Source organism: Panthera tigris, chromosome C2 (genome assembly GCF_018350195.1).
Source record: "Panthera tigris isolate Pti1 chromosome C2, P.tigris_Pti1_mat1.1, whole genome shotgun sequence".
In the NCBI taxonomy this organism is placed as follows: Eukaryota; Metazoa; Chordata; class Mammalia; order Carnivora; family Felidae; genus Panthera; species Panthera tigris.
The window spans coordinates 57,562,483-57,590,298 of NC_056668.1; the positions used below are offsets into that span (position 1 = coordinate 57,562,483).

General features: G+C 39.6%; 1 protein-coding gene across 4 annotated transcripts in view; it reads left to right on the forward strand.

Annotated features, from left to right (window-relative positions):
- The first annotated feature begins 984 nt into the window (after nt 1–984).
- Nucleotides 985–27,816, forward strand: part of CD96 (CD96 molecule) — a 95,549-nt gene continuing 68,717 nt past the window's right edge. For 2 of the 4 annotated variants that reach the window (XM_042957253.1, XM_042957252.1), the window contains exons 1-3: nt 988–1,321; nt 3,538–3,891; nt 21,936–22,060. In XM_042957253.1, coding sequence (XP_042813187.1) covers nt 1,261–1,321; nt 3,538–3,891; nt 21,936–22,060 — 540 coding nt within the window. In that variant the 5' untranslated portion in view covers nt 988–1,260. Of the gene's footprint in view, nt 1,322–3,537; nt 3,892–21,935; nt 22,061–27,816 lie in introns of all 4 variants that reach the window. The other 2 variants (XM_042957254.1, XM_042957251.1) reach the window with 2 other exon arrangements.

A 27,816-nucleotide genomic window follows, 5' to 3' on the forward strand; every position in this document is an offset into this window, starting at 1 on the left:
TAACCACATGCACATCTCTGTTCCCCCGGTTACATTCTGGTCTCCTCAATGGCAGAGGTGATGCCTTATATCTTAGCATCATCCATATTACTCCCAAGTCCTTGCAGAGGGACAGATCAGTATATACAAGGTAGATCAGTACACCATGATGTCACGGTACACGATGGCAATATACATGATGACAACCTGGCCAGAATTCTCTCCCTGTAAAGAGTAACCACCTCAGGAACACAGCTCAGCCTTCTTGTTTGTCTTCAGGCTTGCTGGCTGATGCCTTTATTGTGTTAGTAAAATTAGAGTCACAGAATACTTCACCAGTTGTTCATATGGTTATATGTAAACACATATATTTATTCATTTTTACTCTTTGTTCATCAACCTTATGCTGTAGTCCTCAGCCTAATGCATGTTTTCTTGAGTCTGGAAGGCCTATTTTATCTCCAGCTGGAAAACCAATATCTGGCATCATATCCGGCAGGGAAGTCATCATATACTAGGACCCTTCCCTGAACCCCAGTCTGTCTTCTGTAAATGGAGGCAGCTGGGCAGATATCACAGGCGTGGTTGCTGGCTGAGATAGGAGATTCTTTGCCATTGGATTCAGATTGTTTCCGCCTTGCTCTTTCTGGTTTTTGGCTGAGGCACGGGCAAGTTCTTCTGCTCTCAGCAAAAAACGCCCTCCAGCCAGCTGGGTGGGAAGCTTCTCTGCCTGACCTCCAGCCTCGCCCAGATGGGGGTAGAAAAGGAACCCTCCTTCCTCTCCACCCCCCCCCCACCCCAGAAAATGAAGGTTTTCCTGAAATAGGGGTGACAATTTAAAATTGAGCAGAAAAATGGATATGAAAGACACTAAGCTCACATTTGTTAAATGACTTTGTGCTCTTGAAAAGAAATGTATAAAAAGCACATTATGAGTCGCTCTGCATGATTTCCTTTGTTTGGATTTTAGAAGCAGCTTGACTGACACAGAGATCCTGAAGGAGAGAATCTTTGGATCCTGAGAAGTCTTTTAACAAAGGTGATACACAAAATTTTAGAGAACAATTTCAACATTGTTCTGTTGAAGGTTATACTTAGCTCTGAACCACATTACTTTCCTGTCTACGTTTCATTTCCTGGGGTCTTGCCAAGTGATAAACAGACCCAGGCGTGCAGCAGGTTTGGGGTTTTTCTGCACAAACAGGGTAGCTGGAGTTTGCTTCAAGGCATCAATTGACTTCTGTGATAGTGGAGATGCTGGCGTGAGGCCTTCAGGAGACGATGGAGAAAAAATGGACATATTGTGCTGTCTGTTCCATCATCCAGATACATTTTGTCAGGGGTAAGGCTTCCACTTGTCCTTTCTTGTCAGATCGGCTGCTTTCGGGGTGAGTGGGGCCTCTGTTCATTTAAAATGCGTGCGACTGCGGCTGACATTGATCACTGAAGGCAGATCGTTGCTAAGGTTTTCAGTTACATATTTAAGTGGCAGCTTTCGCAGAGATGTTAAGAGTCCAGAAATGATTACTAACGAACACTAAAAACGAGAAGGGAATGAGTAGTTTGTGTCACTGCTCTGAGACATTTTCACCCATTTCCTTCCGAAGAGGACCTCTGGAGTAACTGGGAAATTGTGCTTCTCGGAAATGAAATGCTCTCCAAATGGTAGTGAGAACAACTCCAGAATACTAAAAAAAATCACAAAGCCATCAGTGCTCTGAGATCCTCGCTCATCTTTCTCTCTCTCTCAAGGATCCTGTTTCTTTTGTATGGAACAAGCATTACTCCTCCAAATAGCTAACGTCTTTGGGAGTTGAACATATGTTGAATTTTAATGCGGCATGTGTAGGTAAGGACCCAGAAGACAAAGGAGAGTCCTTATGACAGTGGGAACCCGTGTCTTCAGGGCCTATTTAAAAAAAAAACAAAAAAACAAAAAAAACAAACACGAGGAAAGATTAGTTCTGCATTCCATAGCATGGGAGTATTATAGTGAGCTTGAGTGTCTTAAGAATTAACTGTGCTTTACAGATACAGCAACGAAGATCCTAAGAAGAATTTCTAAATCAAAGGAGACTTTGGAATACAGTGCTGTGGATAGGATCAGAGTCGTATTATCAGGCAAAAGAGAGCTTACAGGGAACGACATTAAACTGTACTAACCTCTTTCCTACCCAAACTTGTGAATCCATAAAAGTGTAATAATTCCCATTTGTCAAGTACCTTAGAGAGCCTTGTTTCTTCTCCGTTGCTTGTCATCTTTTTATCTTTTTCCTTTGTGAGCTTCAGTGGGACCTGTCATAATAGTATATCATTCCTGTAACAGTGTTCCATTAACGCTAAAACGGAGGCCTCCACTATTGAAGGCATGTCAAAGGCTCAATGCTTAACATATTTTAAGTGCCTTATACCATGTGGTCAGAGAGCTGATGGGAGAGAATCTTCTTCTTTTATGTCTAGTATTTCAAAGTGTTGATTATTGATGATCCTGACCATAGTTTATCTTTAGTGGACACCCTGAGGTATTTTCTTTCTCCCCTCAGGAGCCCCAACTGCATGAAAATAAAGGTCCTTTTGATCTTCATATATTGAAAGTCAAATTTCTTAGTCTTCTCAACCAATTTGGGAGGCAGTTTGGAGGTTATGAAGGTTACAGAAAGAGCACAGACTCTAGGCAACCAAATTCAGGGTCTTTTACTGTGAGGTGTGACTTTAAACAAAGCACTTACTCATCTTGTGCCTCAGTTTCGTCTTTGGTAGAGGGTTAACAACATCATTCTTTGGTATGTGAGAAGGATTAAATAGTCTACTTAAAAGCCTCTTGAGAACATACATTTTTATTTATTTTTTATTTTTTTAAAATGTTTATTTATCTTTGAGACAGAGAGAGACAGAGCATGAATGGGGGAGGGTCAGAGAGAGAGGGAGACACAGAATCGGAAACAGGCTCCAGGCTCTGAGCTGTCAGCAGAGAGCCCGACGCGGGGCTCGAGACGGGGCTCGAGACGCGGGGATCTCACGGACCGTGAGATCATGACCTGAGCCGAAGTCGGACGCTTAACCGACTGAGCCACCCAGGCGCCCCTGGAGAACATACATTTTTAAAACAGCTACACACGTATCAGTTATGTTTTCAGTTTCAGAAAATATTATTTGTGTGTTATATGCAGCTGTTGATTCATCAAACCAAACCAAACCAAACCAAAACAAAACCAGCCCATTAGAGTCATTGCAAAGATAGCTGTCATAATGTTTGCTGGTGGGCTTCAGGTTCTAAATAGGCTTAATTTTATTCGCAGGTAGAGAACTTAAATTATTCTTTGGACAGACCAACAGACAAAGAGATCAATATTCCCCTAGCGTCTTTAATCAAATGCCTCCTCATTTGCATTGAGTCTCTGGTTTACTGTCAGGGTCACGCACAAGCTCTCTCCTCTACCTAAGGCAACCAGAGAAAAAAATTCCTCAGTTGCTCACCTCACCGAAGTGACCAAGCTTTTTAAATAAGAGTCATTCCACATGAATCACGTAAACTGATGGCTCATGTTCCCTTTTCAGGAGTATGGGGAAAAGCATCCAATGAAGAAGACATCTATGCTTTCCCTGGCTCTGATGTCAACTTGACCTGCCAAACATGGAAGAAAGACTTGTTGGTACAGATGCAATGGTCCAAGGTCACTGACAAGTTGGACCTGATTGCTCTTTATCATCCCCAATATGGCTTGCACTGTGCCAATGACAGTCCCTGTGAATCACTGGTGACTTTCACAAAAACTCCCAGAAATGTGTCAAAATGGACCCTGCACTTAAAGAACGTGTCCTCTTCATTCTCCGGGAAGTATGAGTGTAGCTTTACTCTGTTTCCAGAGGGTGTTCGGACTAAAATCTACAACCTGCTCATTCAGACAAATGGTAAGCATAACTGGTAGAGGGAAAGAATCCCATGCTTTCACTCAGCTCTCATTCATTCAACAGGTATGTATTCTGAGCCAACCACATGCTAAACGTGGTGCTAAGTTCACAGAAGTTGAGCAGAAAGAGGTATTGCTTAGAAAGGAAGACCGGAATTAACCAAATAATTCCACAAACAAAAGTAAAATTGCAACAGTGATAAGTGATAAGGACTACAATGGTCTTGTGAAAGAGCACGTAATCGCGGCAGGGAAACTGACCCTCAGAAAGCAACACCTGAGCTCTGAAGTCTGAGGAAGGAGTGGACATTAATACCATTTAGGATGTGGAGGTTTTTGAGTGATCCCTTACAGCTTGTGTAAGGGACTTTATAGTGTTTAAAGAAATGGGAAAATGCCAGCAGGACTGCAGTGCAGAGGTTAAGAGATGAGGTGGGAGATATGGCAAGGACCGGATCGTGTCAGATCTTGTCAGCAATGTTTCAAGGGTTTGATTTTTATCTAAGAGCCATAGGAAGACATTGAAGTATTCACCACAAAAGGATGGCCTGACATTTATAGCCTGGCTATACTTGGGTCATAAAAGATTTTGCTGGCTTCAGTATAAGAATGGGGTGAAGGTGGGCCAGAAGGGAAAGGTGGGAGTGAACTAGGAGACCGTCCTCGTGGCCCAGAGGAGACAGAGTGGTAGTTTGGGTAGACATAGAAACAACAAATTATGTGCTTTGGGCATAAAAGTGAGGGCAGTATGAGGGAGAGAGAAAAATTTAGGGTGACATCTGTGGGGGAGGTTGCCACTCACTGAAGGGAAAGGGAGCAGAGGAGGTTTGTGGGGGAAACTATGCAAGGTGCTTTGGATATATGATATATTTAGTACAGGGCAGGTAAAGGCACAAAGGCGGCTGCTGCACATGTAGCATTCACACATACTTGCTTTAGGGGGCTGCGTTTGGAGGCAGGAATTCTAAGCTTAAGTTCTAGCTCCTTTCTGGCCAGAAATAAATTTCACCTGGGGACCGTCATGTCCATTCTCTGAACCCATCTGGAAAATGATGATAATATTGCCTACCCCTAAATTAGTTGGTCCTATAGTAAATGATTTCCATTTATACTAATGGAAAAGAATGAAAATGAAAGCCAACAAATGGAACATGCGCTGGAAATGAAGTGTTTTTAACTCAGGGGCAAAGTGGCCTGATAATATAAGCAAAAAGCAACAAAAATTAACTCCTGAAGGCTGTCTAAAAGAGGCATGGAACTGCCCAGGACGGGCAGCAGGGAGGGATTTATTACCCCCATCACTTCCTCTTCTTCCTTATCAGGAGATAAGGTGGTATTCAGTCCACCTGTAGACGCGGAGCTCCTCTGCCACTACTTTACAATGCCCTGTTCCCAGTGCTGTTGTCCAGGAAAAAAGAAATACTTGAGTTCAATTGGGGACGGGGTGGGGTGGAGTTGAATGAAGAGAAACAAGGAGACCTGTGTAGAACAGTGCCTACCTGCCCATACCTTGAAGTCAGGTAGCCTGGATTTGAATGCTGGCTCTGTCATTTATTAGAAGTATCATCTTGGGGCGCCTGGGTGGCTCGGTCGGTTAAGCGTCCGACTTCGGCTCAGGTCATGATCTCACGGTCAGTGAGTTCGAGCCCCGCGTCGGGCTCTGTGCTGACAGCTCAGAGCCTGGAGCCTGTTTCAGATTCTGTGTCTCCCTCTCTCTGACCCTCCCCTGTTCATGTTCTGTCTCTCTCTGTCTCAAAAATAAATAAACATTAAAAAAAAATTAAAAAAAAAAAAAGAAGTATCATCTTTGTCAAGTTATTCAAGTCTCTAAGCTTTTGTTCTATTGTAGGAGAAACATGAATGGTTATAGTACCTCCTTCACAGGTACCATTATTTTGATGATAAAATGGGGTCATCTGTAAATCACTTAGCATACTTCCTGCCAGACTGGAAGAGTTTGGTAAAGGGTAGTTTTCATTAAGAAGAGTAATAATGATAATGAGTGAACTCTATTTATCAGTTCTTATTTATAATGGGTCCTACTCCCTCTCTTCTTGCATTTGTCTAATTTGGAACCCAGCCGAACATTGAACATATATTAGCCCAAGTACACATTGACCTTGGCTTTAGATTAAGATTTTGTACCTTTTCCCTAAATCTGTGAACTGTACTATTGCATCTCTGTGGGTCTAATGTCTACTCCATTGAGAATTGGCTTGATTCTCAATGGATTGATGTACCCTATAGGAAGTAAGTCATATGGGGACATGTCCTCAACATGAGGACAGCACTGGAGAAGAGGTAGTATGTTATCCAGAAAGGAGAGTGGTGTTGCCTTCAAGGAAAGTGTGTTCCTTGAAATAAAGGGCAATTCAAAGAAACTAAGTTTGTAGCTACTAAAAACTGCAACTCTCAGGAGAGGCAGAAGCCATGTCTACATGCTTTGTGGTTGGAAATATCCCAGATGATAACTTTGCTGTTGGTCAGCTGGACCAGATGAAAAAGAAAAATGGCCTCAATGTTAGAGAAATAGTTCTGCTACTGTGTATTGAGTACAAAGCGGGCAACATACAAAAGAGCAAAACAGAACAGGAAAAACCATCCTTCATTACAGAGTGACCAAAAATGTAAGCCTGGTAGAGTGCAAAGGGGCAGACACTTAACTCAGATGAAGCAGTTGCCTTTCGAAAGCCCTATCAAGTCCCCACCCAATGACACACCTTTTCCCCCTTTATTCCTTTGATCTTCACTCACTTCTTCTCCCATTTGTGCCATTTCCCTCGTACATCCCTGTGAGATGTTTGCAAGCTAGTTGGGTAAGCAAAGCATACGCGACGTGAAAACACTTACGAAGCTTGTGAACAAAGGTGAATTGAAGTGGTGTGTAAGAATCTAAATATGAAAATCTGAGGGACCACAGGCAGTTGGGACCTCTTGTTTCCTTTCCGTTGTGCTCTGAGCCATTCTGAGCCCTGTCTGTTCACAAAACAGTATATGCCTAAATTCTGTCCCTATGTTCCTGGGGCGGGGGCGGGGGGTGGGGGTTGCTGAGAAGGGATTCTGTTCTCTTGTCAAAAGATTTTGTTCCTTGGTGTGAGTTAGTGCTCTGAGGCTGTGGACAAGTATAGAAATGTAATAAACCGTTCAGCATTTGCTTCTTTTTCACTTTCACTTGACAGGGTTTTCTTCAAAGTGAGCTTTCAACTTACCCCAAGAAATGCAGTTTTCTGAGTTAAGCCCTGGGTTGTAGTAATCCAGGTTTCCTAGTTTGAATGCAGCTGGACCCGCAGTGCCTGAGATTGTATGAGCTTGATGTGTTTTAAAATCTGAAGTTGCTGGGCTCTGTTATCAAAGTGCAACATGATTTTAATTTTCCAGATCACTACAAAAGCCTTAGAGGGCTGTTGATGTTGTGACTGAAAACAGTAGGAGGAGAAGAAGTAGTGGTAATAGAAGGAGGAGGAGGAGTGAGAAAAGAAATACATAGCATCTAATAAGAGAAATATTCTATTCTGTTGTCAGTAAAAGAATATAATATCTTGATAATATAATCTTGATACTCTGAGTCTAACTACCTTGTCCATAATTTGTTCTCTGATATTTTTTTTCCAGTTTTACTGAACTATAATTGACATAAGACATTGTATTGGTTTCAGGTGTATGACATGATGATTTAAAAAAAATTTTTAACGTTTATTTATTATTGAGAGACAGAGCATGAGCATGGGAGGGACAGAGAGAGGGGGAGACACAGAATCTGAAGCAGGCTCCAGGTTCTGAGCTGTCAGCACAGAGCCTGACGCGGGGCTTGAACCCACAAACCGCGAGATCAGGACCTGAAAGGAAGTCAGGCGCTCAACCGACTGAGCCACCCAGGTGCCCCGGCATGATGATTTGATATATAGATAGATCGATCTATGTAGCTATCTGTATATGTGTATAGTGAAACGATCATCACAATAAGTGTAGTTAATATCCATCACCTCACACAGTTGAATGTATTTTTCCCGTGATGAGAACTTTTAAGATTCACTCTCTTAGCAACTTTCAAACATATGGTACATTATTATTAACTGTAGTCACCATGCTGTACATTATACCCCCAGAATTTATTTATCTTATAACTGGAAGTTTGTACCTTTTGACCACCTTCACCTATTTCACCCCCACTCCCTGCCTTTAGCAACCACCAATCTGTCCTCTGTATCTATAAGTTCATTTTGTTCTGTTTTTGAAGATTCCACTTATAAATGAAATCATACAGTAGTTGTCTTTCTTTGTCCACATAGTATAATGCCCTCAACGTCCATCCATGTTGTCACAGATGGCAGGATTTCCTTCTTTTTTTTTTTTTTTTTTTTTTTTTTTTTTACGTATGAATGATATTTCCTTGTACATTAGAATATTTTCTTAATCCATTCAACCATCAGGACGCACTTGGGCTGTTTCTATGTGTTAGCTATTGAAAATAGTGCTGCAATGAACATGCAGATGTGTATATCTTTTTAAGATAATGATTTTATTCCTTTTAGAAATATACCCAGAAGTGGAAATGCTGGATCATAGGGTAGTTCTATTTTTAGTGTTCTGAGGAGCCTCCATACTGTTTTCCAGAGTGGCTGCACCAATTTTACATTTCCGCCAACAATGTACAAGTGCTCCCTTTTCTGCATATCCTTTCTGATACTTGCTATCTTTTTGGTAATAGCCATTTTAACAGGTGTGAGATGGTATCTTATTGTGGTTTTTACTGGCATTTCCCTGATGCTTAGTGATGTTGGGCAATTTTTCCTTGCCTTTGGGACACTTGGATATCTTATTTGGAAAAATGTCTATTCAATTTCTCTGGCCATTTTTAAATTGGGTTATTTGTTTAGTTGTTGTTGAGTTGTGTGAGTTTTTTTTTTATATTTTAGATATTAATCCCTTATCAGATAACGTGATTTATAAATATTTTCTCCCATTCCATACATTGCCTTTTCATTTTATTGATATTTTTCTTTTCTGTTAAGAAGCTTTTTAGGTTGATGCACTCCCATTGTTTATTTTTGCTTTTTTTGCCTTTGCTTTTGGTGTCAAATCTAAAAAATCATTGCCAAGGCCAAAAAAACCATTGCCCCTATGTCTTCTTCTAGGAGTGTTATGGTTTGGGGTCTTATGTTCAAGTAATTAGTCCATTTGATTTGATCTTTATGTATGGTTTAAGACAGGTGTCCAGTTTCTTTCTTCTATCTGCAGCTATCCAGCTTTCCCAATATCACTTATTAAGGAGACTGTCCTTTCCCCATTGTGTATTCTTGGATCTTTTCATAATAATATTATTATAAGTTAATTGATCATATATGTGAGTTTAATTTTAGGGTCTCTGTTTCATTGATCTATGTGTCCGTCTTTTTTTTTTTTAATTTTTTTTTTAACGTTTATTTATTTTTGAGACAGAGAGAGACAGAGCATGAACGGGGGAGGGGCAGAGAGGGAGACACAGAATCAGAAGCAGGCTCCAGGCTCCGAGCCATTAGCCCAGAGCCCGATGCGGGGCTCGAACTCACGGACTGAGAGATCGTGACCTGAGCTGAAGTCGGACGCTCAACCGACTGAGCCACCCAGGCACCCCTATGTGTCCGTCTTAAAGTTTCTTTGAAATTTGCTTATTTATTCTGAGAGAGAAAGCACAAGTAGGGGAGGGGCGGGGAGAGAGGGAGAGAGAATCCCAAGCAGGCTCCATGCTGTGAGCACAAAGCTGGACCGGAGGGCTTAAACTCACAAAACTCTGAGATCATGACCTGTGCCGAAACCAAGAGTCGGACGCTTAACCGACTGAGCCACCCAGGTGCCCCTATGTGTCTGTTTTTATAGCATAGTTTGTTCTTGAACTTGAATGCTGACTCTTCTTAAATTCTTGTATTCAATCTTTATCCAACAAATATTTTGTGTACTTAAGGTGCTAGGCACCAGGAATACAATACAGACATGACTGTCATCAGGAATCATGAAGTTCAATGGGAAGAGACAAAAAAATAGCCAAATAAGCCAAAAAATGTCAAACTGCAACAGTGAGACGTGTTCTTGTAGTAAGAAAGTAGTGTTTTGAGAGGATATAATAGGAAAATCAAGAAGGGTTTCCTGGGGAAGTGATGCTTGAGCCATAGTTAACCAGGTCAATGTGGGGAACACAGCTTTACAGAAAATGGGATGTATAAAGACTCTATTGGTAAGGAGATAGTGCAATTGTGGGGGGGTTTAAAAGGTATTATGTCTTGAGCATAGGGATTGAAAGGGAAGCAGTTGAAGATGAGGCTAGAGAGATTGAGAGGTCCAGTCAGGTTTTATCTTTATCCTAAGAGCTGTGGAAACTAACTGATAGATGGTGGTTTTGATTTTTTTTTTTAATTTTTTTTTTAACGTTTATTTATTTTTGAGACAGAGACAGAGTATGAACGGGGAAGGGTCAGAGAGAGGGAGACACAGAATCTGAAACAGGCTCCAGGCTCTGAGCTGTCAGCACAGAGCCCGACGCGGGGCTCGAACTCACGGACCGTGAGATCGTGACCTGAGCCGAAGTCGGCCGCTTAACCGACCGAGCCACCCAGGCGCCCCTGATTTTGTTTTTTTAATTGTGGCAAACGTATAGAGAATTTATTGAAAAAAGATACAGAGGATAATGTAGAGCAGTTAAAAGACAGGGCAGAAATCTAAGCGAGAGATGCTAGTAATTGAGTAGAGTGGCAGTGAGGTACATGGGGAGGAATGTTCAAATTAGAAGTATATTTGGGAGGGGCACCTGGATGGCTCAGTCAGTTAAGTGTCCAATTCTTGCTCGATATCTGCTCAGTTCAGATATCGTTGAGCCCAGTTCATGAGGTTGAGCCCAGTGTGGGACTCTGTGCTGATAGTGTGGAGCCTGCTTGGGACTCTCTCTCTCCCTCCCTCTCTGTCCCTGCCCCCCTTGCTCTCTCTCTCTCAAAATAAGTAAACATTTTTTTTAAAAACACATTTAGAAAAAAAGAAGTAAGTTTAGGATATTCACCCCACAGGATTTGGTGTTGGATTGTACATGTGGAATGAGGACTAAAAAGCATTGTCAGGAGATGCTTTTTGTTTCAAGTATGTGGAACAGAAAAAATGGGGGAATTAGTCACTGTGTTAGGAAAAACTAGAAGACAATCAGATTGTGCAGAGATTGCTTTGAGTCTGATTTTGTACATGTTGAGTTGGACATGAAGTTGACACATTCAGGAAATCTCGAGGAAATAGATGATAGATGATAGATAGATAGATAGATAGATAGATAGATAGAATTCCTGTTCTAGAAGAGAGGTTTAAGTTGAAGATACAAATTGGTGAGGCATATGAGTGTGTGCTAACTGAAGTTTGGGGAATGAAAGAAATCATTTAGGCAGAGAAATTCGAGGGAGAAAAGCAATGTGGCCCTTCAGCAGAGTCCACAGTGAGAGACGGAGAAAGATACATCTTTAAAGGTTCCAGAAGAATGGCTGAAGAGGCAGCAGTAAAATCAGGAGAGGAGTTGGCTCACAAAAACTGAGAATAGTAACATTTCATGAAAGGAGAGGCTGTCAATTCTGATGTTTCTGAGAGGACAGCGTGGTTATTGGATTGTATTTAGGAACAGGATGGTATTGATCACCTTAACAGAAGCTGTTTTTGTGGCATGGAAGAAAGATGGAAGTCGGGCTGTGGGGAGCAGAGGAGTGAGTAGGAGGCAAAGAGGCGGAGACAACAAATGTTGACACAACTTGTAAGAAGTTTGTTAGTGACCAGAAGAAGGACATACGTGCCTAAATGAGGGTTGTCATTGGCGTTGTGGCGTTAGTGGTGGTGGTTTTAATTAATGCAAGATGCTTGACTAAGCTTCAAAGCCCAGTCAAAGTTGAAAGAGAGTAGTTAAATACACCATAGAGAAAGTACAATAAGTAAACTAAGGTTTTGGAGAATATAGGGGCAGTGGGATTTATAATAGCAGTACTACAGCTACCCAGAAATTGGAAAAAGGGACCGGTTTTAAAAACTGTAACAGCAAAGGGGCGCCTGGGTGGCTCAGTCGGTTAAGCGTCCGACTTCGGCTCAGGTCATGATCTCACGGTCCGTGAGTTCGAGCCCCGCGTCGGGCTCTGTGCTGACCGCTCAGAGCCTGGAGCCTGTTTCAGATTCTGTGTCTCCCTCTCGCTGACCCTCCCCCATTCATGCTCTGTCTCTCTCTGTCTCAAAAATAAATAAAACGTTAAAAAAAATTAAAAAAAATGTAACAGCAGGGAAGGAAATTGGGATAAGTGCATTTGAGGAGGGCGTTGCCCTCATCTATTTTCTCTAAAATAGGAAACAAAGCCACCTTCAGGTAGAGAGAGGGAGGAGGCTTCAGAAAGAGATTGGAGAGAGTTTGAAATACCATCTATGAACAGAGGGAAAATGAGTTCACAAGGTAAATGTATTTGGAGTTTTGGTCAGGGTTGAACATCCAGTTGAATATGGTAACAAATTGTAGTGAAGACAAGTGTTTGGCTGCTTGGGTCTGGGCATTCAACAGTAGATCATTGGAGAGGGGTTTCTGGGTGGCTCAGTTGGTTAAGCATCTGACTCTTGATTTCAGCTCAGGTCATGATCTTGCAGTTCATGGGTTTGAGCCCTTGAGTCGTAACAGCATGGAGCCTATTTAGGATTCTCTCTCTCTCTCTCTCTCTCTCTCTCTCTCTGTCTCTCTCTGCCCCTCCCCTGCTTGTGTGAGCACTCTATCTCTCTCTGTTAAAATAAATGAGTAACTGGGGTGCCTGGGTGGCTCAGTCGGTTAAGCGGCTGACTTCGGCTCAGGTCATGACCTTGTGGTTCATGAGTTTGAACCCCCGTGTCGGGCTCGGGGCTGACAGCTCAGAGCCTGGAGCCTGCTTCCGATTCTGTGTCTCCCTCTCTCTCTCTGCCCCTCCCCCACTCTGTCTCTCTCTGTCTCAAAAACAAGTAAACGTTAACGTTAAAAAAATTTTAAATAAATAAATAAGTAAACATTAAAAAAAAGTAGATAGTAGTAATTCACTATTGTTGGATTTCTTGTATATTAGTGGGGAAGGGAGACGAACCAAGGGATTTGGGATATTAGCAAGAATATTGCTGAAATTATGGGCTATAGAATTTTAGCTCAATAATGAGGGAAATGAAATAAAGCTGATGGACTGGGAGAAAGTAGAGATCAATTCATTAAAAGACTCAATGAGGAGAGAGAACAGTTGAGATGAAGTTAGTTGCACAAAACGACTAGCAGGGTGTTTGCAAGTTTGACTTAGTGAGTTTGTAGGTGGAGCAAATATGTATGGCAGAAAAGGTCCAGATGTGATCAGGGGAGTGGATGGCATAAGTGGAGTAGGGACAGCGGAGGTAGCAGTGGCAGGACTGAGAGACCAGGTAACGGATAGGACAACGGCACTGTAACTGAAACCACTCAGGATTATATAAGGGGTTAGGCTGGCTAAGGGTGTTGCAATCCAGATACCAGCATCTTCAAGGAATAATGGATGATGATTGGGACATTTGAGTGGGCGTTGACAAGCTTGAAGGACCAGATAGTAAATATTGTAGGCTTTGTCCCTATAGCCCAGTCAGAATTGTTCAACTCTGCCATAGCATGACAGCACCTATAGACAATACGTGAGTAAATGGGCCTGGCCGTGTTCTAGTAGAACTTTATTTACAAAAACAGCCACCAGATTCAGCCCACAGGACACAGTTTTACATTTCCTGAATTAGAGGATAATAGCAGTGAATTTGGGGAAAGAGGGATTATTTAGTTTTTCTCAAAGTGTGTTATATGTAGCTGGCAGTACTCATGATGATTTCAGATGATTCATCAAAAAATTTTAAAACTTCTAATTGTGGAAAATTTCAAACATGCAAAATTATATAGAATAGTATAATGAGTTCCCATGTACTGAACATGCAACTTCAACAATTATTAACTCACAGACAATCTTGTTTCATTTAAACCCTTAGCAACTGCCACCTCCCAGATTAAGGAAAATCCAAGGTATAGTATTTTTTTTTAATGTTTATTTATTTATTTTGAGAGAGGGAGAGAGAGGGAGGGGCACAGAAAGAGGGAGAAAGAGAATTCCAAGCAGGCTCCATGCTTTCAGTGCAGAGCCTGACGTGGGGCTTGAACCTAAGAACCGTGAGATCATGACCTGAGCCAGAATCAAGAGTCAGATGCTCAACCAACTGAGCCACCCAGGTGCCCCAAAATCTTATTTTAGAATGAGTCTTTAAAAGATATATATGTTGTAATATATATACACATATATATAAAATAAAGCCATGATACCACTACCAGAATTAAAAATAACTAGTAAGTTCTTAAGACCATTAAATATCCAGTTGGCCTCATAGTTGTTATTTTTACATTTTGGTTGTTTAAATTAGGATTCACATAAATCACATAAAGTATTGGGAATCATTTGAAAAATGTCTTTTAATCTGAAGATTATTTTATATTTATTATTTTTCTTTTCCAATATATTTGTTAAGTAAATTTGACTCTTTATCCTGTAAAATTACCCACAGCCTGGATTTTACTCTTATGTCCCATGGTATCTCCATGTCCCTCTTTCACTAGTTAGGTATAGAGATTTGATCACACTATTTGTGTTTTTATTTTTTGTTTTTGGCACAAAAACTTTATAGATGGTGTTGCACAGTTACATCAGAGGCACATAATGTCTAGTTGTGTGATGTTAACAGCCTCTGGTAAGTATTGCCTAGATCCATTAATTCATTATGGGTTGATAAATAGTGATGCTCTAATCCTATCCTTCTTTCATTTTTTGGATGAAGTCTTCTTATAGAGAAATTTCCTCTCACAAATCAGCTGTTTATTGGATGTACAGATTGTATCAGAAATGCAGGATACTTGATTCTTTCCTTTTATTTATCAGATTTAAAAATGAGTTGGTTCACTAGGATTCTTACAAGGTGACCAAGAAGTATTCTGTGTTAAGTATTACGAATTCATATGAATTTAAACATATTGATGAATTCCAGCCCATTATTATCCTTATTTTTGTTACGAGAGTCCCATATATAAAATCTATTTAATCCTTTGTGATGTAAGTTGCAAATATTTTCCGAGTTTGTCAACTATCTTTCCTTGCTTGTGATATTGTTTCCAAATCAGCTTAATTCTTACTTTTATGGAAAAAGTTTCCCCATTCTCATATTACATACAAATTCACTCATGTTACTTCTAACACTTGCATGGATTTTTACTATCATTTAAATTTGTGATGCTAGGTTTCTAGTATTAAAAAACTGTGCCCAAGTTTATATTTTTATATATCTCTAATGCTTTTTTCCTATTTATTCTGTTTTTCCTTTCTGCAGCTTAGAAATTTTCTATTGACCTATATTGCATTTCACAAATCTTATTTTTTGTGATGTCCAGTAAGTTTTCAACCCAATCAAATTAGTTCTTAATTTCTGATACTATATTTTAGTTATTGTTTTGAGTAGATTTTTAATTCTTTGATGAGATTGCCCATCTTTTCATTTACTTTCTTCATCTTTTTCTTTATTCTTGAATATATTAAAGAGTTATTTTAATATTCTTGTTGGATAACTTCAATGTCAGGGTCATTCTTGTGTCTGTTTCTATGTTTCTCTCTTGCTTTCTCTCTTTTTGCAACTTCCTCCAATATTATCTCTTCCTTTTGTTATTATTGTCGAAGATAAACCCAACAGAACAGTGCAACAATTAATGGTTTAAAAAATTTCATGTTCTGGGGCGCCTGGGTGGCTTGGTCAGGTGAGTGTCTGACTTCGGTTTGGGTCACCATCTCATGGTTCGTGAGTTTGAGCCCCAGGTCGGGCTTTGTGCTGACAGCTCAGAGCCTGGAGTCTATCTTTGGATTCTGCGTCTCCCTCTCTCTCTGCCCCTCCGCTGCTCACGCTCTCTCTTTCTCTCTCTCTCCCTCTCTCTCTCTCTCTCTCTCTCCATACACACACACACACACACACACACACACACACACACACACACATACTTACCATTTCCAATGGTCTTCATTCCATCTCATGGAGTGAAGTTACTGTTTGGTATCATTTCCTGTCAGCCTAAAGAACTTACTTTAGAATTTCACATAAGACAATCTACTTGCAAGGAATCTTGTGTTTTTTTGTTTGTTTGTTTTTTTCCATTTTAATTTCGAAGGATAATTTCACTGAATGTAGCGTTCTTAGTGGGCTGTTTTTTCTTTCAGCATTTTGAATATGTCTTCTGATCTCCTTTGTTTCTGGTGAGAAGTGAGCCATTAATTGTTTTATTGGTCTCTGCGTGCGATAGCTTTGTTTTGTTTTGTTTTGTTTTTCTTAGTGATTTCAATTGCGGCTTGCATAATTTCCTCTTTGTTTCTGGCTTCCAGCGGTTTGAGTATAATATGCCTAGGTGGGTGTCTCTTTGAGTTTACCTTTTTCGAGTTTTAAAGTTCCTGAAAGTGTAGATAATTTGGAGGAAAGTTTTTAAGTCAAATATGAGGTTTTTGGCCATTTTTTCTTCAAATATTTGTCCTGTCCCACTCTCTTTCATCTCTCTATGACTCACGCGGCATACATATTGGACACTTTATACTGTCCTCTATGGCTCTGAAGCTCCTTCTCCTTCAATCCTCCTTCTCTCTGCTCTTCAGATTAGATCACTGATATTAATCAATATTCAAATACACAGATTTTTTTTTTATGTTTATTTTTATTTATACTGAGAGAGAGATAGAGAGCAAGTGAGGGAGGGGCAGAGAGAGGGAGACAGAATCCCAAGCAGGCTCCATGCTGTCAACGCAGAACCAGATGTGGGGCTCAAACCCATGAACTGCGAGATCATGACCCGAACCGAGATCAGGAGTCGGACACTTAACCAACTGAGGCACCCAGGTGCCTCTCAAATATACGGATTCTTTCTTCTGCCATCTCAAATTGGCTGTTGAGAATCCCAAGTAAAATTTTCATCATTTTTGTTATTGACATTTCAACTCTAGAATAATTATTTGGTTCATTTGGTAGTTTTCTATTTTTCCACTAAGATTCCCTATTTATTGACTCATTTTCATCATATTTTGTTTTAATCCTACGAGCATACTTATAAGAGCTGCTTTAATGTCTGTTAAATCCAATGTACTACCTATTCAGAATCAGTTTCAACCAGCTGCTTTTTTTCCTGAATAGAGATCACACTTTTCTTTTTTCTTCATGTGTCTTCTTTTTTGTTGAAAACTATACATTAAAGTAATAATAATAATAATGGGAGGACTCCGTATCTGGTGAAGTTTTTTAAGTGTTTTTTTTAAATTTTGGTAACTATCCATATTTAAATTATAAAATCGGTTTCCTCTTGATATCCCTGCTCAAGTTTTTATTATAATTCTTATGCCTTTAGTTTGGTTTCCACAGAGTTGCCTTGCATTGACAAAGTCCTTTGGTTGGTCCATCAATGAATTTGACAAAAATTGTGCTCAAATTCCTCCAGCCCACCAGGCTTCCACCTGTACATATAAATGTTGGGTAGGGGCAGAGGGGTGGTTACAGGGTGCATTCAAAGTTGCAGATAGTAATGGGGTCTCCTTTGGCTTTTATTTTCCAGTAGGCTCTCTGAAGTCTCTTCACTCACCTGTGCATTTTCCCAGGCAGCCCAGGATGGGTAGACAACTGCTTTCAGCTCTTCTATGACTCCCTAATTTCCAGAATCTCCATGTTAAATGTCTCTCTGGGCTACTACCCACCCCAAATGGAATTTGCAAACCCAAGCTAACCAAGCTGCAGTTTTTCTCTGTTTCCTACCAGGTGTGTGCCTGTTAACTAACAAAGCGTATGATCTTTACGCTCAGACCTAACTTAAGTCTGCCCCTTCTGGAAGAAAAGCTGCTGTTTGTTGTAGCCAACTCCAAAATGCGAAAATTACTTTCTCACTGGCCATGCTGGGCAAGGGGATAGAAGGATCCCCAGGCAAGAAGGCTAAAGACTCCTGCTATTTTTACTGAACTTCTAGCAATTCTTCAAGAAGAAATGCTTCTCGATGGCATGTTTTCCTTTGGTCCTGAAATGGTGGTTTTAATACATATGCTCAGTCTTATACATGTTTTCAGCCACCAGAACCTCAATCCAAGCCTTGCCCCATTTTTGATATTTACCTTTTCTTTGTTCTAAAATATATATATGCATTACTGCTCTCTTCCTTATAGCAATGATTTGTTTTTAGTGCTAAAAGTAGACATAGATTCAAGTCACCCCAGCTTTTATGTAAATGCCTCTTGAGTCCAAAGTGTATTCTATTGGAGAATCCGCAGGAAGTGCTCATGGGAGCAATATTCCCTGAGTTCTTACACGTGGCATCAACGGGTTTTATGTAGTCTTTATGTTAAAAGGCTAATTTTGCTGAATATAAAATCCCTAGCTCACATTTTCTTTCCTTGAGTATATTGAATATGGTGCTACATTATTTTCTGGCATAAAGAGTTGCTGTCAGAAGCTAATAATAATCCTATTTTCTTTCCCCATAACTGACTTTTAAAAAATACCATTATAATAATGTGCTTAATGTCTATTATGAGCCTATTTTCCTACTTTTGCAGTGTAATCTTTCAATATGTATTTTCTAATCATTATGCTTTAAGAGATTATACTTGAATTATAATTTTTTAGTATTTTTGTCTGCCTACTGCTTATGTCATTCAGTGTCTTCTATTATACATGCTTTTAATCTTCTTTGCTTATCTTTTTTCTCTTATTTTAAAATGTATTATTTATTAATTTACTTTAAAATTGCCCTTTATTCAATTTAAAAAAAAAATTAATGTTTATTTGAGAGACAGAGAGAGAAGAGCAGGAGCATGGGAGGGTCAGAGAGAGGAGACACAGAATCCGAAGCAGGCTCCAGGCTCTGAGCTGTTAGCACAGAGCCCAACGCAGGGGTCAAACTCACAAACCACGAGATCATGACCTGAGCCGAAGCCGGATGCTTAACTGACTGAGCCACCCAGTCGCCTCACCCTTTATTCAATTTTTAACTTTCTTTCACTGCATTAGCTTTTGGGCTAATATGTCCTTGTTTTTCTTGTGGTTTTCTCTTAACTTCTAAAATAAGTTATTTCCAGCTCTTTCCTGAATTCTCTCACCTATCTGTGCTATGCTTCCTTCTCTCCAGTTGATTCATTTACCAGTCTGGCTAAAATTTTTCACAGCTCGTATCACTTTTCTTATCTCTTTTATCTCATTTTCAATTATTAGGGTATAGTTTTTATTTATTTTGAAGTTATCTTTGTCTTATATGCTGTCATTGTTGTGGGGATGTTCTTTTGTTCCCTTTTCTCTCTTTTTTTGTAGTATCTTTACCTGTGATTCTATCCCATCCTTTTCCTATTGCTCACGCTTAAGGTAAATGCATGCTGATTTTTTCCATGGAAGAGTGGGCCAGGCTAGCTTTTCTGGGGTGTTCAGTGTCTCTAGAGCCATATCTTCTGTTATTTTCAAGGGAAATAATATTCCATTGTACTTTCTGAGATATACTTCCTCTCCTCCTATCCCTCACTTTTATCTAAATTGCCTGTTTGCTTTCTCCTATTGGACCTGTCCGGTTTAATTTGGATTCTACTCCCAGGGGATTCTTCTCAGTGGAGGGATATGTCTGAAAAGCACCCTCTGTCCCGGTGCTGACAAGCTTTTCCTTGTTTCCCTCGAAGGCATGGGTAATCTAGTGCCTGCAAGCCCCTTTCTCCATTTCTGCTGTTATTCTCAGATTAGTCCACATGTCTTTCTAGTGATTATCTGTTGCTTTTGGAGGGGAATTCCCTAGTTCTGAGGGGCATCAGAAGCCCAGTCAATTTTCCTCTGTTTCTTTCTGCTCAGTTGCTGATACCACAGTGGTTCAGTGATTTGTCCCCACCTGTTAATGGGAATATGTTGTTAATTGGTGTCTCTAGAAATACAGCCTGTATGTTTTTACGTTTGCTACTCTAGTTACCTTGTCTGTTTTTATAGGCAGCTTCAGGGATATTAAAAAAGTTAGGTAGTTGCATTGCCAACTTCCCAGCATCTGGATGAACTTCACAAAAGTTTAATACTTATATATTTGGGTAAGGCACATTAAAATATAACTAACATATCAAGTGAATTTCATTAGTATTAGTGCCTAGTTCTAAATTAGATATTAGTGCCTAGTTCACTCTCTGTTTAAAATAAATTTATGTAAGTACAACAATTACAGAAAAAAAAACATTTATAGTAATTTTAAGAATAAAATTAAATAGTAGTAATGATGTGCAATCCTGGCAAACAATTTTGGTGGTGGTATACAAATCCATTTGGAAGTAGTGTTATAGCTAAATTGTTTTCACCATAAAGGACAGGCTTTTTTTTTTTAATTATGGGGTTGGAATAATGTTTGGAAGCAGTAATGAAGAACAAGGACAGCAGCGATCCCATCTCCTAATCTTGAAGAAATAAGGGTACAAGAAAATAAACAACCACTATTTGAGAATGATACAAGGAAGTTGTGCCCTAATGGGAAGGCCAGGTTTCAGTTTAGGAAGGGAGGAGGAAAGAATTATCAGTAAACAGGATAGCTACTATTGCTGAGAGATTGGAATATCACCGAGTTCTAAGGGTAGACATAACATTCCAAACTGAGAAATACCCCACTTAAAAAAAAAATAGGCTGTTGATAATAATGAGAGTGCTCATACCCCATGATCCATTAATTATACTTCTGGAAATTTATCTTAAGAAGCTGAATGGTCAGGGGAAAGCTATTAGTATAAGGATGATCCTTGCTATATAGATTATAATAGCTTAAAATCCCACACTGAAAGAATACATGATCCAATGTGTTGGAAATGACAGAACAAATGATGGTGTATATAAGTGACAGAATGACATAAAGTCTCTGAAAGTTTTAGCTACAAATTGTTTAAGAATCGTGCAAAACATTTGAAGTAAAAATACAATCATGCAAAACATTTTAAGTAATGTGTATTAGTTAAGAGGATTGCAAAGTATGAGAAAACATATACATATAAACAAGATTTGTATAGACGTGGAAACAATAATATTTTCAGGATATTAGTATGATAGAGTTCTTTCCATTTATCAATTGTTTTTTGATCTTACTGTAGTTTAGTTACAAATGTGTCTACACTTTCCCAAAGAGAGGCTATGAAACTGACATTTATCTCAAATTACGTTAAAAATGAAAATCCATTAACAATGCTTCTTTAGAGTTTCCTCGTGTATTTTTCTATATCATCCGCTCTTTGGAGGAAGGTTTATAAGGTCTAAAAGGACAACTAGACATGAAGGCGGTAAAAAGATCAGTGGATGTCAGAGTTTGGCAGGAAGGAGGGACGAATAGGTGGAGCACAGAGGAATTTTAGGGCAGTGAAACTATTCTGTGTGACACTACCATGGTGAATACTTGTCATTAGACAGTCATCAAAACCCATAGAATGTACAACAACAAGAGTGAGTTCTAATGTAAGTAAACTATAGACTTGGGGGTGATCATGATATCTCAATGTAGTTTTATCAGTTGTCGCAAATGTACCACTGTGGTTAAGGGTGCTAATAGCTGGGAACATTGTGCACGCCTGGGGGACAATGGGAACTCTCTGTACTTTTCACTCCATTTTGCCATGGACCGAAAACATCTCTTAAAAAAATTACATCTATTCGGATTTTTAAAAAGACAGTTCGAGGTCAGGTTATAAAGTTTTACATTCTGACTGATCAAGAAAGTATGATCTGAAACCTAAAGCACAAACTTTGGGGCTAAAGCAGAGGAACATTTCAGATTGTGAGTTGGATTCTTTAAGAGTAGTTTCCTGCAAATTTTCAGTGACTCTCAGTGGTTCTATTTAGACAATGAGGACCTTAGTGGGGTTTTGCCTTGTCATAGGTGTGCCCTGAGGGTGGATAAGTCTCTATAGTAAAACTGTTCCTGTTTCTCTCATAAAAAAGCATTTCAGAAACCAATCGCATATTCATGTCTTTGCCACCTATGTTTTGTTATAGTTACACAGGATGAACGGAGAAGCAGCCATTTAATAGAAGTACAGATAAATCAGACTCTGGAAATACCATGCTTTCAAAATATCTCCTCAGAAATTTCGTCTGAGTTCACCTTTGCATGGTTGGTGGTAAGTGTTGTCCTTTTCAGTGAATAACTGCAATGATCTTTAAATATTAATGAAATAAAAATGAATAACAAGTAATAATAAGGAAGGAAGCACACAGGAGGAAAGCAGGCATTATGTGGAAGGTGGGGGACTGGCGGGGGAGGGAAGGGAGGGCACTAAGATTCCTTCTAACTCAGCAAGCCTCCAGGTCTATGAATACAGTAATTTAAAAATTAGTTCCTAAAGGTTAGTTTCTATTTCAAGCTATATACCAAACCATGATTACAGAGAGGCAAGAGTATGATGGTGCCCTGGAGAGGAGCCACATCCAGCAGAAACCCCTTCTCACAAATACTTGTTTTATAAACAACACGTACAGAGGGAGAAACCTTTTTTCCTAGAACCCTTGCTGCTGCATCCTGGGGAATACACAGCATTTCTTTAGATCGGGAAAGACAAACTCTAATGCTTATAAGATATAGGCAGAAGGGGTACCTGGGTGGCTCAGTCGGTTGAGCGTCAGCTCAGGTCATGATCTCATGGTTCATGAGTTTGAACCTCCCATCGGGCATTGTGCTGTCAGAAAGCCTGCTTGGATCCTCTGTGTGGGTGTGGGTGTGGGTGTGCATGCGCATGGGTCTCTCTGCCCCTCCCCAATCATACTCTTTCTCAAAAATAAATACACATAAAAAATAAAATAAAATAAAGATAACCATAAACACAGTTTTGAGAATCACCTAATCGGGTATTTCTTTAGATGATCCAAAATATGATTAATTTTTAGATTGTCATCAAACACAGGTTTTAAAAATTTTTGCAGAACTCCTAGATCTCCATGGATGTAATGGCTGATACAATTTATAAAATACTGTATCTGCATAAATTATAATGCATATTATAAGTTACCTACATTTGTATGGACTATCTTGGAAACTAGACCCTTCCTATGCAAAGATTTCTCTGAGGATGTGCCAAACCCAAAATAATAGACTTGCAAGGAGGCCTTAAAATGCAAACTACGGATGCAAACAGCAAACAGCTTTCACTGTCTAGATATTTTTTGAATAGTCAGGATGAAAAGAAAAAAATGTTCGGAAATAACTTTCTCAAAATCTTCTGAGAGCTACGGCGTCTCTTTGTCATCCATCAGAAAACACTTTTTTCCTCCCTTTATAAGGTTTGGTTTCTAAAATGCAAGTCTTCCTACCATTACACGTATCATTAGTATAATTCAATTGGTCTTAACAAACAATCGCAGAAAAAAGTTGAAAAGTGGAAATGGTCTCAAGAGGGCAGGAACTGGCTATACTAAACGTTACAGCAATGGAAGTGTACTATCTACACCTTGCTTGCGCTATTCCTGTTTCCCACCAGTGGGCAAGAATTACACTGTAATTATCACAAATTCACTATCAATGGGAATAATCAAGTTTAATCGCAATCAATAATAATATACTTTAACAAAGCTTAACTGTAGAGATTTATGCTGGCGAGTAAGTTGATCTATAGTGTTCTTATCTTACCTAAAGGGTGGGTCATCTGTTTTTCTAAGCAAGTGTCAACTGAGCTTCTCCAGAGCAAAAAGCTGTGCCCCTCATTTCAAAACTCCGTAGCATCTAATTAGTACTTAGAACACAGGCCCTCAATAGAGAATAAATAATTGAACGGATCTGTTTCTCTGTTTCTCTTTGTCCCTTTCCCTCATAGTCCTATTCATTGGACTCCTGTTAAACTGATGGTCACTAAATTCACACTGGCTATTCAAATGGTTAATGAGCAGCTCATTACATACCAATCACCAGATAACTGAGAAGACAACTTCTATCTAGCAGTTTCCTTCAAAGAAATGAAGGGGACTATGCAGACCTTATCTTTGCATCCTGCCAGGACCTTCAGGATAAATGAGGGACAGAGAGAGGGCACCTAAGGTCGCACAGCGAGGCGATCTTAAACTTCTAGAACCTCAAGCCATGCTGTCACTTTGAAGGATGCACCATGATGCAGACAACTTGAGGGATCTTTTTGATTTGAAGAAATCTCTCTTCAAAGGGAACATTGTATTGGCAAATGTGCTGATGAAATTCCTACTGTGCATTCCCTCTTTAAATGTCAAAATCTATTTACCCCTCTAGTTTACATCTGTGCTCCACAGTGTTGGCAGCTGTGGGGTTCAGCAAGCCTGACATGAAATCATCTAGTGTCCTCATATTAGGACAGCTTTTCAAGTCATGACTGTGACAGGTCTGCAGAGGACATAAATACCACCCCCCCACCCCCAGTATTTAATCTCTTATTAAATGGGCAATAATCATCTCTTAACCTTTTGTTAAATGAGCAATAATAGTCCTAATAAGACAATTGTTTTTTAAAACATGCTATAATGTGGAATTTAGAAAAAGGTTCAAGAGTGCAGGTGGTGAAGACAAAGTAAAGAGTGTAGGAACCTACTGGACTGAACTCAGTCACTCCAGGAAGCTACAAAATGCTCCCACTTCAGAGGCTGCACCAAGCCCTGGAAACGATTTTATAAACTACGATTATTGTAGTCGAGGTCACTGAAAAACAAAAGTCATGTCTTCTGTGTGGAATTTTATAAAATCTAATTAATTCTGTTAGGACCCTCATGACAAGGGTTATCATTGGGATTCTCAGTTATCATTTAAAAAATGATTTTCTCTGTGTACCTGACCCCATGCAATGGCTGTGTTAAATGTGTCCATGGAGTGGTTTCTTAGCATTTGGAGAAGTTACATTCCAGGGTGGTGAGTAGACTGAAGTAGAAAGGCATCAGATGCAAATAGCGTATCCAACATTGATGTAGCGTGAGTGGTCATCAAATAAACACAAAGGGTTAATCTGTCAGCGGGCACTGAGGGTTTCCGTATATGATGGGATGATGAATAAGAAGTCATAGGATGTTTATGTTTAGAGGGAATGCAGTTGGTAGATAAGGGACAAGTAGCCGTTTTTCCAGTTTATGTCCTGGGGCACAAGGGTATGGTCATCTGGGAAATCCTTCAGGCTTATTCCGGGAGCTTCTAAATAGAGTCTAATATTCTGTTTTCATTCCAAAGTATCACCCTGATTTCCTACAGTATAAATTTCAATTCAATCCTGCAAACATCTGTGAATCTGTTTTGAGTGTTAGGTCCTGCAGGGATACAAAATGACATCAAATATATTTCCTGCTATGAAATACAGCTTCAGTAAAAATGTAAAAAATGGCAGCATAGAGGGAGAACGGTTTGATTCTGAGCAAATGGACCTGGAAAAGTTCTTAGATTATATTTGAGCTGGATAATTAAAGAACAGTTGGCCAGCAAACCCCAGACGTGTACTACACCAAGATCTGGGACCCGTGAGTACAAGTTGGTAGTGGGGGTGTAGAGAGGTGCTGAGGGAATGTTTGTTTCTAAAGTTTGTGAAGAAGGAGAGACCCATGATTTTTCTCCTAAACATCAGGAAAAAAAGGAGAGGACTCTATCAGGTTCAAATAGTTCAATATTAGTGATAAAAGCACATGACTAAAACCTAGATGCTTATGTTTCTTTACATCTCTATAAATGCATCTTTTCCATATACTCTTCTTTAGTATTTGCAATGTTTTATGTTTAAACAAAAAGCGGACTGGCATTATAAACAATGTCAGCTTTCCATGCCTGTGGGAAGCCTTGCTATTCAGAAAATGAAACTGTCACCTTCTACCTGATAGCTGCTGACCCCAATTGTCTTCACCATAATCAGAAATAAAGTGGTAGCCAACCCACAAAGAACTGACAACCAATTGCAATGACGGGAAAAATATTGTTCTGGTGCTCTACAAAAGTGGACGTGGGGAGCTTTGCAAGCAGCCTGCTTTGACAGCACTCACTGGATGGAAAATAAATGGAGGAAGTGTGAAGATAAGAAGCAGTTTGGAGATAAAGAAGTAACAATCGATAAAATTAACAGAATTTATCGAATGAGCTCTATACTATAGCTCAATGCCTGCCATGTGGTATGGTCCTCACAGACCGGTCTGACCTGGAGCTCAGGCCAGCCCAGAGATGAGGTAATATCACTAAATCAAATAGTACCAATGCCTCTTTTCTGCATTGGAAATTCTGATTATAGTACAAAAACAGGAAAGCACCCACAAATCATTTTAAGGCTTGTTATTAAGGTCATGAAGGGACACAGGAAGAGTTTTTCATGGTTCAGTACTACCCTGTCCAACCCTCATCATCCTAATTATTTTTCCCAACTCCTGTCCAAAATGTAATTATCCATTTATTTCTCTTCTGTGGGTTCTGATTTTTTTTTCTCGTGAATTTGTTCTTCTCAAATAGACTATAAGCAGAAAAGGCAAGGACTGTTTGTTCTACTACTCTTATGAGGCTGAATATCGCAGTCATTAACAGCATGACTTTTGGAAGGAAATTGTTTTCAAAATCCTGGCTCTTGCCATTTACTAGCTGTGTGACGTAGGAGCTAGGATTAGAGTGAGGTGAGCAAGGTCCTCTCCTTAGATGCAAATTTTAAGGGACTGCCCCCCAAAATCAGTAATTAAGGTACATATTTTAATGAAATATTTTTTAAAATCAAAACTTAGAGGGGCACCTGGGTGGCTCAGTTGGTTAAGTGTCTGACTTCGGCTCAGGTCACGATCTCATGATTCGTGGGTTTGAGCCCCACATCGGGCTCTGTGCTGATAGCTCAGAGCCTGGAGCCTGCTTCAGATTCTGTCCCTCTTCTCTCTCTGCTCCTTCCCCACTCATGCTCTGTCTGTCTCTCTTTCAAAAATAAACATTAAAATAATTTTTAAGTAAATAAATAAAATCAAAACTTAGAGAAAATGCATGATGAATAAAATATCAAAATTTCAAATAAGCATAAGCCGTTGTTTGTCTGTTTTGAGACCCTGGTATGCTGTCCAAGGAGTAGTATTTTCCAATTTGCCTGTGGTTTCTGGGACTTCATGGCATCATGTCCCCCATGGCCACAACTTTACATGGTCATAAAACATTTTTTTAATTGTAGATTTTTTTAATTAATTTTTCCACTTGGTCAAAATATGGGAGAATATTTGAGAAGTGCCTACAGGTGCACACGTTTTTCCTTTTGTCTCAGAATTCAGTATGACTTTGGATATGTGGCCTAAACTAAGTTTTACTTCTTCATCTGTAAAAGGGGATGATTACAGTATTGACTTTATGCTGGTATTGTGAGGTTGTAAATAATACAACTGAACAGCTTAGCATAGTACCTATACTCAGTACATATTGCAAGATAAATCTTTAAAGGATCCATTTTATGACTCTCTATAATGCTTCAGTTTAGCCTTGCAGATAGTGGATGCTCATGAAGTACAGACTGATCATCAGCGAGGCTGGAAGACAGTCTGTATTACTTGAGTAGCTACTGAGGGTCAGGACAAGCATGGTATACTGTATGTATGCTAATTCAGTCTGTACTCTTCATTAAATCATATGGCTCCTCCAATGTGAGAATCCCATTAGGTTTTAGAAATATTTATTAATATTTTAGAGGTGCCTGGGTGGCTCAGTCAGTTAAGCATCCGACTTCAGCTCAGGTCATGATCTTGTGGTTCGTGAGTTCGAGCCCCGTGTCGGGCTCTGTGCTGACAGCTCAGAGCCTGGAGCCTGCTTCGGATTCTGTGTTTCCCCCTCTCTCTGCCCCTCCCATGCTCACACTGTGTCTCTCTCTCTCTCAAAAATAAACATCAAAAACAATTTAAAAAACGAAATATTTATTAATATTTTTTAAAGTTATCTAAA